This window comes from Ambystoma mexicanum, chromosome 7q (genome assembly GCF_040938575.1).
Source record: "Ambystoma mexicanum isolate Mex_15411 chromosome 7q, UKY_AmexF1_1, whole genome shotgun sequence".
In the NCBI taxonomy this organism is placed as follows: domain Eukaryota; kingdom Metazoa; phylum Chordata; class Amphibia; order Caudata; family Ambystomatidae; genus Ambystoma; species Ambystoma mexicanum.
The window spans coordinates 6,108,815-6,127,124 of record NC_090941.1 but is presented as its reverse complement, the minus strand read 5'-3'; the positions used below and the strand labels follow the sequence as shown (position 1 = coordinate 6,127,124).

The 18,310-nt window shown below is 45.5% G+C and overlaps 1 protein-coding gene across 2 annotated transcripts in view; it reads right to left on the bottom strand.

The window, feature by feature from the left end:
- Positions 1-18,310, bottom strand: part of CRYBG3 (crystallin beta-gamma domain containing 3) — a 2,312,058-nt gene that overhangs the window by 604,333 nt on the left and 1,689,415 nt on the right. For both annotated transcript variants that reach the window (XM_069639009.1, XM_069639010.1), the window contains one exon: positions 18,145-18,284. In XM_069639009.1, the coding sequence (XP_069495110.1) occupies positions 18,145-18,284 (140 nt within the window). The remainder of the gene's footprint in view (positions 1-18,144; positions 18,285-18,310) is intronic.

Sequence of the window (18,310 nt, the reverse complement as noted above, 5' to 3'; positions counted from 1 at the left end):
AGTGAGACTGGCACCTCCTAGAGTGTGGCATCTGAGGCAGCCACCTGCAGTGTTTGATGGCGTGAGTTATGGTTGCTTAGCTTATCATAACTGGCGAATTTCAGGGGGTTTTCAATTTTACTTGTAACCATAACGTCCTTTTAACAACGTTTTTTATTGAATTTCATAGGTTTTTATTAGTGCAACTTAACCAGAACGTCCCTTTAACAAAGTTTTTTTACTGAATATATATGGGATACATTACTCACCGTAATCGTATTTCTGATGCTTGTATCTGCTTAGATTCACATGCTGTGCATAGGCCGATATCTAGTGGAAATTGCAGAGTATTACCGTTTGTTTTTCGAAACTCGAAAATGGGGTCGACACAGGGCGTGCCAGTAATACTATCTCTAGTGTGACATCCACTGTACCCATGATCCCTCACGCGTGTAGGACCCTCAGATTGTATTTTTTCTGACATGAGGTAGCATGAGGAGTAGCATGAGTACAGATAATCCAAGCAGATAGAAAGAAAGGTAAGACTACAAGCATCCATGCGCCTTCTCTCAGAGGGGAGGAAGGGTGGGTTGCATGTGAATCTAAGCAGATACAAGCATCAGAAATACGATTATGGTGAGTAATGTATCCCTTCTGAGGCTTGTGGAATCTGCTTAGATCACATGCTGTGCATAGATTAGCGAGCAGTACCTGAAGAAGGAGGTGGGATGTGAGAAAATAAATGTCTTCGAACCGCTTGTCCCACTTGTGCATCTGTCTTGGAATGTGTGTCAATGCAGTAGTGCTGAGTAAAAGTGTGAATAGAGCTCCAAGTAGCTGCTTTGCAAATGGTGTCAAGGGGTACATTTGCAATGAAAGCCAGAGTGGCCCCAATGCCTCTTGTAGAGTGGGCTCTTGGCATGAAAGGCAGAGTTTTTTCAGAAAGGGAGTAACACAGCTGGATAAAGTTAATAATCCACTTGGAGATGGCACCTTTAGAGACGCGATCCCCTCTCTGCCTGTAGCTACGGAGACAAACAAACAGTTGGTCTGTTTTCCTTAGCGGTCTGGTCTTGATTACATAGTAGAGGACCGCCCTACGCACATCTAGGGTGTGTAGTTTCACCTCCGCTGAGCTTTGTGGGTTTTGGAAGAAAGCCGGAAGCTCGATGGACTGGTTCAAGTGGAATTTGGAAATAAGCTAGTGAGAACCTTGGGTGTGTACGCAAAACCGGTTTATCCTTGTGAACTGTAAAGAAAGGATCCTGCACTGACAGAGCCTGAATTTCACTAACCCTTCTTATGGATGTAATAGCTACTAAGAAGGCCGTCTTATAAGTCAGGTGTTTGAGACTGCTTTTATGCATGGGTTCGAATGGGGGGCCCATGAGTTTAGCTAGCACCACATTAAGGTCCCACCCTGGTGGTGGGTTTGAAATAGGAGGGTGACGTCTCTTTACTCCTTCCATGAAGGCTTTAACCACTGGAACTTTCCACCACGACACCTTGTTATGGGAGGTGGTGTATGCTGACAGAGCTGCCAGATGCACCTTCAGTGAGTTAAAAACCAGTCCTGCATCCAGCAGGTGGAGCATGTATGTAACAATAGTTGAAGGAGTGCAATCAACTGGGTTGATTTGTCTATTCTGGCACCAGATAACGAATCTCTTCCACTTGTCAATGTAGCAGTGCCTCGTGTTAGGCTTCCTAGATTCTTTTAGGATGTTCATACATCTTTGAGGTAAATTTAGATGTCCAAACTCTATGACCTCAGGAGCCATGCTGCTAGGTTCATTGAGCTGGGTAGAGGATGTACTGTTTGACCTTGATGCTGGGACAGTAGGTTGTACCAGCCCGGGAGTTTGATGGGGTCGCACGTCGCTAGTCGAGATCCCCTGGAACATGTTGCAATGACAGGAAGATGTTCCGTTTGAGTGCCCATGTCCAAATTTTCTGGGCAAGTTTGGACAGATTTGGCGAACGAGTCTCTCCCTGCTTGTTTATGTAAAACATGGCTGTAGTGCTGTCCGTCCGGATCTGCACTGACAGATTCAGCAGGTAGGGTTTGAACGCTTGAAGCGCTCTGAATACTGCCAGAAGCTCTAGCAGGTTGATGTGATTCTTGGCCACTGAGTGAGACCAGAGACCCTGAGCTGTGTGGTGGAGGGGGTGAGCTCCCCACCCTGTCAGGCATGCATCGGTTGTGACTACTGCCTGTATCTCAGGATCGTAAAAGGGTTTCCCCTTGGACAGATTTTCTCTTGTCCACCAGTGAAGGCTTTGTACCAGTGTTGGCGAAACGGCCACTAGATCATCCCACTGACCACTTGCCTGAGACCACTGTTTCGCCAACCATTCCTGCATGGGACGCATGCGCAGGCGCGCGTGGGGGACCAGGTAAATACATGACGGCATCATGCCTAGCAAATGCATTGCTTTGCGTACCGTTATCTGACGACCGGCCTGATATTGAGGAATTTGCAGTAGTATATTCCGAATTCTCTCCTCTGATGGAAAGGTCAACCCCTCTTGTGTGTCTAGGATAGCTCCTAGGGACTGGTTGGAGGTGCTTGGCACCAGACTTAACTTTTTTTGTTTATTGAGAAACCCAATTCGAAGAGGAGGTTGATTGTTCTTTGAATGTTCGTTCTGCAAATCGCTGGGGTTTCCCCCGTGATGAGCCAGTCGTCCAGGTGAGGGTACACCGGGATTGCCTCCCTGCGTAGGTGTGCTGCCGCCACCGCCAGTATCTTGGTGAATACCCTTGGAGCCGAGGCTATTCCGAAGGGCAGTACATTGAACTGGTAGTGCCGACTGTCCACCTTGAAGCGCAAGTACTTTCTGTGCGCTGGGAACATGGAAATATGAAAATAGGCATCTTTTATGTCCAATGTTGCCATGTAGTCCCCCTTTTTTAGGAGCGGGATTACCTCTTGGAGAGTAGTCATGCAAAACTTTTGGGGCTTGACATATTTGTTTGTAGGCCGTAAGTCTAATACTGGGCGCATTGTTAAATCTTTCTTTGGTACAAGGAAGTAAGTTGAATAAATACCCTTGTTTACCTGGTGTCCCGGGACAAGTTCGATCGCGTCCTTTGCTAGCAGATTGATGATCTCCTCAAGGAGGATTCTTTGGTGGTCTAGAGAATGTGTTCTTTGTCGTGGAGGGTGGTTTCGGGGACGCTCTAAGAGTTCTATGCAGTATCCTGCGGACACTGTGGACAGCACCCATCTGTGTGATGTGATCCCTTCCCAAGCTTGGGTGAAGTTGGAAATGTGTCCTTCTACTGGGGATGCGTGAGAAGGGACCCTGAACGGAGCGTCTCTGTTTTGGTGGAGGCGTGCCACCGCCTCTACTGGGGCTGCCTCTACCTTTACCCCGTCCTCTCTTGTTCCCTCTACTATAACCTTGGGTAGACTGTTGGTTATTGTTCCACTGCGTACCCTGGCCCTGGGAATAGTTTGACCCTCTTTGGGAATTTTGTCTGCGTGTGCGGCGAAAATTGCCATTACCCCTTTGATTAGGGGGTTTGGTGGTTAGATGACCTAGGGACTTGAGTGTTTCATACTCGTCCTTGGCATTTTTCAGCACGTCCCCGACCACCTTACCGAACAATAGATCTGGCTCCACCGGTTTGTCTAACAATGATGCTTGTGTTTCGGCCTTGAATCCAGACTGCCGTAACCAAGCGTGTCTCTTGATAACAGTACCCTCTGCTATCAGTCTACCGGCATTATCGGCGGCATCAAAGGTTGCCTTAAAAATGAAACCGGATAAGGCTCTTCCTTCCGCTGAGACTCGTGCCAATTGGCTCTTTAGGGGCTCTGGGGCGGAATCTATGAGTGCTGCGACTTCCTCCCACTGGTGGCAGTTATAACTCGCCAGTAGGGTGGTGGAGTTGGTGATTCTTGCTTGGTAGGCGGAAGTGGAGGCAACCTTTCTGCCGAACCCATAGATTTTCTTGCTCCCCTTGTCAGGAGGAGCTTCTGATGATGACAAGGGTGTTCCTGCCCTCTTGCGGGTGTTTGTAACGACTAGGGAGTCTGGTTTCAGATGCCCTCTTATATACAGTGGGTCTGATTGGGCTGCCCTGAATAGCTTCTCAATCCTGGGATTGACTGCCCTGGTGAGATTGGGGTTTACCAGTGAAGGGTCTATTCTTCTTTGGATGGACTTAAGGATAGGGATGGCCTCCGCAACAGGTCTCCCTTCTCCCACCAACTCTTCGGCAAAATCTCTTTCCTCTTGAGCACCCTGGGTGTCAATGTGGAAGGGGTTTGCTGCTCTAGATAAGACCTCATTTAGGAGGGGCTGGTTGTCGACAGGGGAGTCGGTAACCGGTGGTTCTTTATCTACCGGGGAATCTACCCTGTATATTTCTGGGTCGTCCTCTTCCTCCTCTTGTTCCTCATCGTCCCCATAGTAGCCTGTCCCAGTCTGTTCTTCGAACATGCCCAAATCTGTATCCTCACAAAGGGAAGGATCTTCTTGTTCCTGAGAATAAGGGTGAATGTGGAAGGGATCTGACTGAAGACCGTGTTGTTTCGAACCGGGACTTTTTACTTGGGGGCGGGGGGTTAGGATCCTTGGAGCCTGAGGGTGCTGACCCGTCGGGGTTATACGTGAGAAAATGTTTGGGATTTTTTGAATAGAAATCTGCCAATGATGACATTCTTGACATTACTTTATCTATGTCCTCACTGGACCAGTCTCTTGAACTGGGAATGACTCTGCCTCGGGGGCATTTCCCTGACTCGTCTATAATAGAGGTGTGAGACCTGCCTGTCTGTTTGAGTGGAGTGGAATGTTTCTGTGGTGTGGAAGTAGGCTGAGACTGCTTCCTCTGTTGTTTTTCCCCCTCCCCGTGGCTGGAAGAGTGTTTGCCCTGCTTCATTGGGCCTTCTGAGCTTTTCGACGCCTGGCGTCGAGCTTCGGTAGTGGTTGTACTATCCTTCGACCGTGTAGGTTGGCATTCGGGAATGGGCATTACTTATACTGACGCCGACTCCTGGAGTGCGGTCTGGGGATAGAGGTCGGTTTCGTCTTCCGACGATCGAACCTCGGTTACCTTGGGGAGCGAGGCACTTTTGGCAATAGTGGATGATTGCCTGGCGTCATGCGGCGATCTAGATCGCGAACACCAAGAGGACGCTGATTCAGACCGTTCCCTATGTGCCTCTTTCCGAGAGCTCGACGTGCGCGTCGAGTCTCGGTGGGACTTCGTGCGTTTGGAAGTGCTGTGGGTTGCGCTTACATCGCCGGGGGTCTTCCCTATAGCCACCCTGCCGGACGACTTTCCGAGGCCGGGGACCTGCGCCTGGCTGTCTTTCGACGCCGTGTTGCCCTCGCCGTCCGAAAGTACGGCGTCGCTGCCGTCGCTGAAGACACCCTCCGCAGCCATGGCCTCTTGACGCCTGGCGTGGTGGGCCCAACGCTTGGTGGAACGGTCTTTTAGTGTTTTAGGTTTGAACCTACTACACGCTCTGCAATTTGCCTCGGGGTGATCCCTTGGCAAGCAGAGATTGCACGTGGCATGTCTGTCAACCCAAGGATACTAGCGGTTGCACTTTGGGCAAAATTGGAAAGCGGTACCCTCCATACGCACCTTGAGGCAGCGGGCTGGTAAGTGTAGGAATATATATAAGAAAATATATAAGAGTGTAGAGTATTACCACCCCCCACTCTCCCTACTTGTAGAGCCGAGGCCAGAGGCCTCCCGAGGCCCGGGCTGAGGCCAGAGGCCTTCCTAGGCCCACTCCGTCGTGAAGCTCTCGACTGTCACCTTCTTATTCGGTTCGGCGTCGAGTGTCGAATTTCGGTGGCTCGATGTTAGGGTGGAGAAAAAAGGGGGAAATATAACAATATTTTTCAAAGTATGGCTAATGACAGGGAACTCCGCTGAATGCTTCCGACCAGTATGGCGGAAAAAAACAATCTGAGGGTCCTACACGCGTGAGGGATCATGGGTACAGTGGACGTCACACTAGGGATAGTATTACTGGCATGCCCTGTGTCGGCGCCCATTTTCGAGTTTCGAAAAACAAACTGTAATACTCTGCAACTTCCACTAGATTTCGGCCTATGCACAGCATGTGATCTAAGCAGATTCCACAAGCCTCAGAAATACATATACATATATACACATACACATATATGTGTTGTGTGTTTCATGTAGGGATATGGGGGTGGTGGCAGGGTGAGGTGGTGGGGGGGTTGGCGGCTTGTTGGGGGATGTGCATTAAAAAAAGAAAAAATAGAAAAGAAATACAGGTAAATAGGCTTGGTGAAAACACCATGATGAAAATGCAAACGTTCAAAATAGCTGGTATGAAAACACAGGAAACCCTCCAGAGTGCTGGGCCTCTATACCAATTCTAATATTTCATGACATGATTCCAAACCTATGTATGGATGCTGTAACACAGCTGTGGCTTGGATCACCAACCTACAGAATGGTAGAGCACTTTAGGTTTTCAGAATGACCAACACACAAATGAATAACCTACAATGAAATTCATGGAATGTTAATGTCGGTCGTACACATTACACTATGTGTATTCTGAAAACATGATTGGATTCTATTATTTGAAAGGTCAATGAGCTCCAGGAGTAAACACAAAAAGAACAATTTGCCGGTTCTACTACAGTTAACATGGTCAATTATCACTGTTGGTTATTTTATTTATTTGTTTTTTTATAACGCGTCTAATACCATACCTGAGTTTGGTTTCTAAGCGCAGATGCAGGATTCGAGCCTCTGTTGTTCTGTGTGGTCTTGCTTCCAAGACCAGCGTGTTGACCTTGCGCTATCATCCTATAACAAACACTTTTGGTAAATTAAACCAAAAACACGACTAGATAACTGGATTACTAAACAAGTTCCAAGAGGACGTTTATTTCTCTGCAGATCATGCTCAATCATTAATGTAGACCTTTCCTGAAGAGAAAATGCACCAAGAATCTAAGAATATTCCTTTACTTAAAAGAAAAACTTTTGACACTCCCGCCAGCCAAATAAAAGTATTTCTTAGAATGTAAAACTCTCTGCTGATTCATAATGCACAAGTCTAACGGTTCAGAAAGATACTGCATGTCCTGAAACATAACAACTTTGACGCCACCTCTAACCTTAGTAAACAAATAAACATGACGGCTCAGCCACTGCCTACACAGGCAAACTGATAAGAGCCTGCAGACCTATGCTATCGTCTGATAATTGCCTGACCATAGCCAGAGCTCTTATAGGTTCCAAACTGGACTATTTTAACGGGCTATATCTAGGCGCCAACAAAACAGTAATTAAACTACAGACTATGCAGAATAATGCTCTCAAAATCACATTAAATATACCTAGGAATGAACACATCTCAGCTACTAGAAAACAACACAAATGGCTTTTCAAAAATTAAAAGATCAAACTCAAATCCTTATGTCTGACCTTCAAAGCACTGAACCACACAGCCCCCCCATTACCTCACTGAAAAAATTCACCTGGAGATCATCTTCATGCATCACCAGATCTACAGACACATCCTGTCTGACGGTCCCTAGGTTTAACCTAAAAAGATCTGGCAGTTCTAGCTTCCCGGTACTGGCCTCTCAACTCTGGAACTCTCTCCCATCAGACCTCAGGGCCTTACAACTATTTGACTACTTCAGGAGAAGAGTTATAGCCTGGATACTTAGCAAGAACTAAATAACCACTGTGTATGACATGTGCCTAGACAAATACCTCTCATTAGTTGTCTAGTATTGATGTATGTATTTACCAATGTATGATACCCACTTGAAATATGTACAAACTGCTTTTGCCATTCTCATGTAACTGTACTTCTAAGCGCCCAGATATCTCTGGGTCAGGTGCGCTATATAAATAAAATAAACAATCAAACCCCAGTGACCATGTCCCATTCCTTCAGTCTCTCATTCCCCAGAGCCCTCTGAAGTAAAACCTTTGTTATAAAAGTCAAAGCATGTTAATCCTAATTTTTATGTTTATTTTATGTGTCACTTTATATTTAACTACTTTTTAATCCTTTTATAGGGGCACAAGTGTTTGTATCAAAATTTACCATTTCCACCAAATTGTCCACATTTTCTCCTGTCTCACCTGCTTGTCCCCGGAGATCTGTCATCAGGTGGCCAGGACACGGCCATCGCCATTGGATCCAGTTCCTGGGCGTGTAACCAGTGGGGGAGAATCACCTGTGTGAAGGGTGTTCGGGGAGTGGAAGTAGGACACCAAGGGTTGAGACGCGGTATCCCCTTGCCTGTGACATCCCCATCCTACCCGGTAGGATATTTAGAAGCTCTACCACCCCTCCGCTTTTCCCACACTAACACTTTCTTACACTGTAACAGACAACAGACTAACACCAGAGTCGTTTACCTGACATGTCCCAACACGCAGGTCAGGCAGAGTCAGTCAAATGACAATAACCACGTACACCTGAGAGCCCTGGAAAAAAAATGGAAGAGAAAGCGTACAGGGAGTAATTTAGAGATGGTTAAGAGAATACAGAAAGGCTATCTTTGAGGCCAAATCTAAATTCATGATGGGGAAAATTGATAAAGCAATCAATAGACCACTGAAATTGTATGCAGTGGTCCCTCAGCTGGCGGACCTTAGGTGTATGTCAGCGGCACCAGAGATCACACAACCACAGGTTGAGGCTTTTAATAATTATTGTACGAACAAAATAGATTTGATACGAGCAAAGATTGCTGAAATCACGCTGATAGACTCTCAGGATCACACAAAGACAATAGAGGTTGCTGGTTTAGAGTATTCGGGGACTCAGAAACCATGTGTGGCTATGAAGTTAGAGATGGGGAGGGGGTGGAGGTTCCCAGCAGAGATAATGAGGTGGGTCATAATTCATTTGTATTTATGGAAGTCCCGGAGGAGAGGGTTTGTTCCCTGCTCTCTGAGCTGAAGGCGACTAATGATGTGCTTTATGTTATTCCATCTTCAGTAGCCAAACGAGTAGCTTCACACATTGCCCCATTTATTACAAAGTTTGTAAATAAATCTTTGACATCAGGCATAGTACATCACATTTTGAAGAAATCTGTGGTTACTCTGCTGTTAAAGAAACCCAACTTAGATCCTAAGAATCTTCAGAACTACAGACCAGTGGCAGGAATACTATGGCCGGCGAAGATTTTGGAAAAATGTGTGTCATCCCAGCTGCAGGAACATGTGGAACACGAGAACCTATTGCAACCGTTACAATCTGGATTCCGACCAGGGTTCAGGACGGAGACTGCGTTGACAGTATGGGATGACCTATTGAAGACGGCAGATCAGGGGGAAATGTCCTTGTTGATTATGTTAGACCTGTCTGCCGCATTTGATACGGTGGACCATGGAATTCTGCTGAACGATTGAGGGAAGTGGGAAGAGTTTCGGAATAGCCCTTCAGTGGTTTGAATCCTTCCTCTTTAGAAGGGAACAAAGTGTTCGGCTTGGAGATTTCCTATCGGTTTCTGTTCTGCAAAAGTGTGGGGTCCCTCAGGGGTCTTCACTTTACCCTTTGCTCTTTAACATATATGTTAAATTGCTTATGGATATATTGAGGAAACACCACATTAACTTTCATTCATATGCGGATGATACTCAGGTTTTCCTGAAGGTGCAGAGATCTGAGGATACGTTTGCAATAGTGGAACAGTGCCTACAAGACGTACATGCATGGATGTGTGCTAACCAACTGTTGCTGAATGCTAGCAAAACAGAGGCATCATTATTTGCCTCAAAATATCACATGCAACATAATGAACAGGTACCGCCACCATGCTTCCTAGGGGCTCAGCTTAATTTCGCTAAGGAAATTAAAAACTTGGCCTGTGTGTGGGAAGACAATATGGGATATGTAGTGCAGATTAGCACAAAGGTGCAGTCAGCGTTTTATACCCTGCGACTACAGACATATCTTGCCATTCACTGCAAATGAGGATAGAGCAGTGGTTGTTGGGACACTTGTTAATTTGCGACTGGACTATGGCAATGAGCTGTTGTCAGGCGGATCAGCATTCCAGTTGCGCAGATTACAGGTGGCCCAAAATGCTGCAGTCAGGCTAGCATATAGGGTAACGAAATCCACACCCATGACTAATTTAAGAAGATCCTTTCACTGGTTAGCGGTGAAAGAGCGAATAGAGTTTAAAATTCTCTGCCTGGTTTTTAAATTTGTGAACAAAGTAGCGCTAGGGTATTTATCTGAGAAAATCAAGAGCTATAGTCCCAGTCGGCAGTTAAGCTCAGGTGAGAAGAACTTACTTCAGGTAGCACAATCTAAATATATGAGCAAAGGGGATCACAGATTTGTGGTCTATGGACCTGAACTATGGAATAAGCTCCCTGGAACCATCCGAGAGATTAAGACACTTACGGCTTTTCATAAGGCTCTAAAGACCCACCTGTTTTGTTAGAGATCGTATAGTGGGGACAGTGGTTTTGTTAGAGATTGTATAGTGGGGGCAGTGGTATGTGCAATCACCATATTGGAGGATGACAGTTTAATGTTATTGGTTCCATCAGTGCCCAAATACGATTAAGTTTGTCCGGTGCGCAGTACAAATGACTCAAAAATAAAAAATTCACCTGACGGCCCTTTACCTTCCCCACAGGGAAAATATGCAGAGCACGAAAGCACACTTCGAGCAAGGCCGTACGCACGAGGAGACAGCTACACCAAACTGGCAGTTCAAATGGAGAAGAAAGGCGGTGAGACCTGGAAGGACGATGAAGGGGGAATTGCCTTTGCCCTTTTAAACTCATGTCTGCGAGACCTCCGAAGGAAAAATCATAAGACCGGGAGATACAGCTTGCGTGCAGAGCAGCAGGCGACAATGGTACACAGGGGCCTCCCACACTGATAAAGCAAGCGGAGTGGCAAGCTGGCATCTGTGGTACTATCCTTGACTCAATTGATCAAAGACACCAACGGGTTCAGCACAGCCGGTGAGTCGGAGGAACCCGATAGCAGGCCGAACTGTGTTCAGCCCAAAGTTGCAAGTAGCAACATTTATGAACGCGAGGAATACGCAAGACAAAGAGCTTGTGTGTATGCTTTGAACTTTAAAGAAAGCACAGATGAAGTCCAGGTGCAGAAAGGACCGGCGCCACATGGGCGCTCATTTGAAAGGCTCTGACCGGGACCTGTTTTGAAACTACAAGAACCAGAAGGCCCTAGGAAAGGGTGCCGTGAGGCATCAGAATGGTCCTTTGAGGTTTACACCAAGTCCCTTATACAATCGAAAGTCTCTGACCCGTTGCAAGGGAAAGCTAGGGGAATGGGACGCTACTTTCCAATAAGGTTGTGAACTTTGAATTGTGGCAAGTGTTAACCCGACCGAGATAGAGAAAGCTAGAAGGAAAACCTTGCTATCTGATGAAAATGAGCAATGCATGAACTGTGTTAAAATACATGATCTGTGTTAAAAGAAAGGCTGTAGTGAACCCGACGGAGGGAGGCCCACACTGAAAGAAGGATCCGTGCATGACGGAGGGAGATCCTGGGGTGGACAGCAATCACCCGGGGTGCAAGACCATCGAGATAACTTTCTGTTTGTTTGTTATTGTGAAACACCACAGGCCTTCTGAGGCAAGAGACTTTTACAAGAAAGAGACTTAGCCTCTGAAGGTTTTTGATATCATTGAACTGAACTGTGAACCTCATGCTGATGAGGCCAAGGAGTGTGCCGCCTTGTCCCGTGCTTCAAAACGTGGGTAAGGGAGACCCAGCCATACCATCCTGACATATCATTTGGTGAACACTTTCTTTTCTGGTGAACATTATCCCACACTCTTTTTGCAATTTAGTGGTAAGGATTGGCAACCGTTTTTATTTGACAAGACACCACTAGGACTGCCTTATTATTATTTAATGGTTGTAGCTTGCTCTCATCTTAGATTTAGGTTTAGATTAGGCGTTTATCTCACCCATTATAAAGTTCAATAAACACCATTGAACTGTGATCACTTGTGTCTGTCTTTACTGTTGCCACCATGAGTTCCTTACAGAGGGGAGTCAATCCCAAATCAGAGTGGTTGGACTTGCTTACTGCATTTACTTGTACAGTGTAATATGGGGCAACTTGGAAAAACAAATTGGGCCCTTTTTGGTTTCCATTCCACCAATGAGAGGGGGGCATAACAAATAATCACAGGGGGACCGAAGTGGGCAACGTGGAACATTGCATTTTGAACACAGTGAGCCAATGGACAGTGCAAAGAATAAAGGTGATGCACCACTTGAATTTGGAAGCAGCAGCTTCTTATGGGCCTTTTCTAGATGAAGCACCATTTCATTGGGAAGGCCCATAGTGTGAATGTTGGTTGGCATGGTATGTGGCAGAAAGATATATATGGAAGGACACATATTAGCACTTGCAAATGAAAAAGAATAGCTCAACAAACTGGTTGAATTTGAGGTTGCAATATATTTCAGGCTGCTCAGATCCTCAATGACAGAAACAGGATTGGGGGCTGTGACAAATCCCCTGTGAGGCTAGGGAGGGGAGCCCGCTCCGCAACATCCTCCCTAGGGGTCGAGGAAAGGAGAGATTCCCCCTATGGGGACAAGGACTCCTGTTCCTGTGAGGAACAATCTATGATATTCCCAGTAATGGGATATATAAGACTATCAGAGACAAAGAACATTATGAAATCCAGAGATTTGGGTGAAGATAAAACCATAATAAGCCACCATGAGCAAGAGCAACTGTCACTTTAAAGAAAAATACTCATTTGACTGAGACGAGTAAACTAGGAGAGGAGGACACGCTGAGGGGAGGAGAGGCTGAGAGAGAGCGTAAGCAGGGCAAGCGCCCCAACAGTGTTACAGCGGAGCGAAGTAAAGCTGTAGATCCTGGGACTTTCCGAATTGGTCAGACTGCAAGGGTGAAACACTGGAAACCCAGTGTCTGCCTACACTGGTGAACCGAAATGTAAGGATTGTGGCTTACCTGAAGTTTATGAGTAGATGTGGTAGAGGGTCCAGTTTTGTGCTTGTGCTGCAGACTGGAATCCTGCAGGTAGGGGGCGATCCTTTCTGGTAGCCACACCATCTGGCAACTGGTGCAACAGACAGCGTGACCCCCGGAGTGAACCCCAAGAGAAAGGGAAAAACTAAGTGTGCAGTACATGTTTGGTGATATGAAGATCCACAAAATGGCAGGGTTCAATTGAATCAAGTGAAGGAGCAGGAAAAAATAGGAACAGCAACAAACAAAGATCCAAGTCAGAGAGGGAGAGGCAGGACACAAATAAGTGGCAGCAACAGGATCCAATAAATGAATTAATAAAAATGCAGGTAAGAACAAAACAAAATAGAAACCGAGGAGGATTGATGGCAGGCAAGGAAAAAGTCAGTCAGGTTCGAGCAAACTCGCAGGAGGACACAGAGCGCTGAGCTAAAATAACCAAACCTTAATGTTGAGATGCGCAATCTCTCAGCCCGTGTTTACTTTTGTGAAAAGCTGTGTGGACTGCGCGGTAGTGGCAACCACCCGGGAGGCAGGTCTTGGAAGCCTCGAGGCAAGCCATGGTATTCTAAGTACACGGCACGTTATGGGCACCATGCTGGATGCAAAAGAATTGTCCAACCAAACGGAACGAATGGCTCTGCCGGGGCGATGCCTCCATTTATGCCAAAAGGACCAGTGTAAAGCAGGGTGGCATATGACACAAAGAGATGGGAAGCAAAGTCCCAGTGGTGGTGTGATCATGATAGCTTCGAGGTGGGCAGTGCACCCACATAAGGACACCGAAACCTGCTGAAGAAACTGTGAGAGAGCCAGTAGCATGCAGCAGAACTTGGTACACGAGAAGGATGAGACCGAGAACAGGACGCCGCCAGATGGCAGGAGAGAATGAGGCAGAGCCAAAAGGAAGAACCTGAGCGAGTGCTGACCCCGGAGATGTTTTCCTACCGAATCTGAGGTAAGGGGAAAGACGGGAGGCGAACAGGGAATCATTACACATCAGGAAAAACTTGTCCCAGTGATATTGTTGGGTCATGGAATGGAAAGGTGATAAATTAGAACTCTAACAATGTGAAAAAGAGAGCCCAGAGTACATCCGTAAAAAACTACCACTAAGCATTGAGTAGAAACACCCTGGAAAGAAGAGGAGATATCCCATAAGACAAGAAGTGCTGAGTGCAACATATTGTGAAGAGAATCATATGAACTAGAGACCAGTAGGGTCTATCGGAAAGAAATGCCAAATAAGCTATCTCAGGACAGAGAAAATGTTAAAGACCAAGAAATTCTATTCCCACTAAAAGGATATGTCCAAATAATCAAAAGGGCATAGTAGCCTTGATCAAAGGATAAGAGGAGATCCATTGAACACTGAGCGGCGAAGAAACAGTAAACTCAAAATCCAATGAAGGAATTACAAGGTCTAATACAGATGGTAACGAGAGACTATTTAAAGATACCATATTAGATTGAAGTACAAGAACTTTAAGAAGAGACAGTCAGGATAAGGGAGTCATTCTACGGACTTCATTTATTTTGCTTAGAATAGTGGTAGGGTCAGGTAGAATTAGTTCTTTGACAGCAGACAAATTCTTTCATTTGGAGACTTGTTGATGACCGACTAGCACCTTTGTTATTTATAAAGGTAGGGAAAACACTGATAGCAATTGGGAGAGATGGGCATTATTCTTATTATTTAATACATAATCTAAGAAATGTCAAAACCGAGTCTGCGTCCTGCTTCTGACCCGCCACAGGGCCTGTCCACAACAAGGGTGCCAGAGAAAGGAATTCCAAACATTCTGCTTTGTGACACAAAACAGAATTTTTATTCGAATAAATTGCAATCTACTGTCCAGCACACTGTTTTTCACCTAACTTGGGTGGAATTGAGCAAGGGGGCTAATTTTACAGAACACTGGCATCAGTTTTGGGATGCTCTGGGTTTCGTCAGCGTTCATAAAAAAGCTATGTATTTTGTTTTTGTATGGTGCTAAACACCACCACACAATGATTTCAGAACACTGTGGGAAGCACATGTAGAATGAGAGGAAAATCTAGTGAAGTGGACAAGTGCCAAGTCTAAGGTCTGTATGCATTTTAGAGTTGCACTTTGTTTTGAGACAATCTACCAAGAAGAGCAGTATATTCGAATAAAGATGATTGTGATAGGCCTGACTTAAATAGTGATAATGAAGTATACACAAATATCTCTTGAAAAACAACCTTGGATTGTATGAATTTTAGACAATATTTGCTTTTGTATATATGACATTATTAACTGTGTCCATTTGTGTCTTGTTTTGCAGCAAGTGGTCTTTACTGCAATGTTCTATGTAGGTTCTACAAAGCAGAATAGCTTGCCTATGGAGCAATGATAGTTCCCAACCAAATTACAAAAACATCTTTCCTCAATCTAGAACTAAATCACACAAGGGAGGATCTTATATATCAAATTCTCCAGGTTGAGAAAAGCTTAATAAAACAAATAAAACAATAATTAATATGAGAAATAAGTATTATAACAGCTTCTCAAAATTATTTAACCAAACAAAGTACATTCTTGAAAAAGATTTTCAAAATACACAAATCACACAGACAACAGACAACACCAAACACATCTACCTTGTTATGTTAACATTTCATTAAATCATTTTTTGTAAGGCTAAATATGGCAAACAAAGTTCAATTAAGTTGGACGCGGCAAGGATATTGTGCAATCTTGACAATGGTTTTAGTATTTTCAAAACTCTTCATAAGCCGTCTACAGGACACACTGTTGGAATGGTCAATCTTATCTGCTGAATCTAATGAAACCGTTCTGTAACGGGTCCCCATTTCACACTCAAAGCAGAAAATGAGAAGTTTCATACAAACAGGAACAAGCTTAATTTGTCCAAAGTCTCTGGAATCTAGCACTATTCTCTTTACCTTCTGGAGATCCACACCCAATTTATCCTCTATTAAACACAATGTATATTTTCTTGCATTCATATTTCTCATGTAATTTATTTATCTATGGGAAGGATATTTTCCAGGATATTTCCAGGACATCCACATTATAAGTAACTATTTCAATGAACCCATCAACCGTATGTAAGGGTGCAGAAGGAAGAGACTGACACACGTGGCATGATTGTTGGCACAAACATTTATTTGATCAAAAATAAAGAGGAAACCTATCTCTTCCCTAACTCAAAGAGGGGTTTCCCTGCCTCAACTAAGGAACTAACTATTCAGTCAAAATTTCCAAGTAAATGAAGAGTCCAGCATTGTGTGTCAAAATACCACACTTGTAACTAAACTAAAGAGGTAGTGGATCTTCTTGGTCTAGATGCATTTTTCCCTTCTTCTGGACAACGGATCATAGTTCCAAATGGGCAGTGGGAAGTTTGTCTGAGAGAATGACTCCCTTCCGCAGGTCTCAGTTCCTTTCCAAGAAATAAAAGTATCAGCTTGTGATGTTGTAAGGTTCTCAGTTCAAACTCAGAGTAAAGTTTCAGCTTAAACATCAACATTCCTTACCCCCACATAGGTTTCTTCATTATTGGGTTCCTGGAGAATGCCTCCCTTCTCCAGGTATCTTGTTCTCAGTATTTCCACAGTGCCAGGGGGACTCCTTGGCTTTGCTTCATGGTACACAACACCAGGGGGTATGGCTTCCTTCCCCTGATCTCTCTTGGCTGACAGTTTCACCATAGTAGGGCGAATGTGTCTCTTCTCCTGTCCCTTCTCAGGCTCTTTACCACAGTTCGCAAAGGCGGGGGGAATGACTCCCTTCCCCTGGCCCTTCTCAAGCTTCTTATTTTGGGTGTGGGTCCCAGACACGTGTTGGCAGACCCGATTTACTTCCTTGCCAGGCACTGCGATGAGGAAGAGTGATTATGATGCTCTTCCTAGGAGGATGAGGGTGCGAGTCCCAGTCCTGGGCTTCTCTCTCTGATTTCTCTGGGAGTCCTGGATCACATCTCTGCTAGGTACTGCGCCAAAGAAGAGGACTTATGATGCTCTTCTCAATTGAGTGCGGGTCCTAGGCCTGTGTCTCTCTCTCCATTGCAATCCCACCAACCGTCCCGGTCACCCAGGTGCCTCGAGGGTGTTTGCCGGTCCTCTCCGGTTAGCGTTGGGGCTTTCGCTGGTGCTTCTCCGTATTCTCTGTGGTTTCTTCTAGCTCTCTGGCAGCTGTGCGGACTCTGCAGCGTTGTGCTCCTCTTGGGCTGAGTTGCTTCCCTTAGCATCACGTTTCTACCAATGCTTTTGCCTGGACGCAGGGACTCCCTGCTCGCCAGTCGTCCTTGCTCTCTGGACCGATGTGGATCCCATCTGCCTGTTCGTCTGGGTTCCACCTAGAAACCCTATTGCTTCTTTGCTCTATTAGGCCTCTGCACATGCGGTTGATCCAGGGCGGACATCTCTCACTACTTGGTTTTCCTGCTTCTATTTTGTATTGGCCTTGGCCAATCAGAACTCCAGAAACACTAAACTGCTCCATAGTGTTTTGAGGATCACTCGTCATGCCTCTGCAACGGCTCCTCGTCCCAGTATTTCCCTGGGCGCTCTCTCTAAGGTAGACCTGACTTCTTATTCCCAGTACTTTTAACATAGGTCTCTCTTAGGTTGACTATGTTCTTCATCGTCCCGCTGAGTACCACCCCAGGCGGACTATCGCGTAGCAGCCTCACCTCCCTGGCCTCATGGGAAGGGGCTCCCCCTTGGGGAGAAGTGACATCCAAGGTTTCGTCACACTTAGGTCATAGTTCATAAGTCAATAGGACCTCCTAAACTCTACTTTTCCAGTAGGTCTGTGGCTTCCTTTGGAGCTCAGTGGGGAAGGAGCTACTCACTTTGCTCCATCACACTCTGCTTTATGAGGTCACATCCACTTGTGTTAACTTTATTTTCAGGCATCTCATAACTGGCCCTTTATTTTAATAAAACGCTTCTACTACCAAAATCATCTCACTCCACTCCACCTCATTTTCATAGGGAGTGTCTCAAAAACATGTGTGTGTAACTGAATCTTACATTGTCCTAATTTTCATATAGGCTAAGCAATACGGGTATGCTGTGATCATTTAATATAGCAACACAGTAAATGACATGCAAGAAAGCGGCCATTTTGCACAGATTATTATAAATGTAACTTAAGAAACATGAATGGTGTACAGTACTTACAGCCCACTTCGCACCCACACTGACTGGGTGTAAAAGTGTAGGTCCTTGCTGAGAACAGAATTCACAGCTTCTTCAAAATACAGCTCCCTCCCCTCACACGAATCCAAGGCAAACAGACTGATGGTGGGCTCTGCAAAAACCTAACAGCAAACGCAAGATGTAGAAA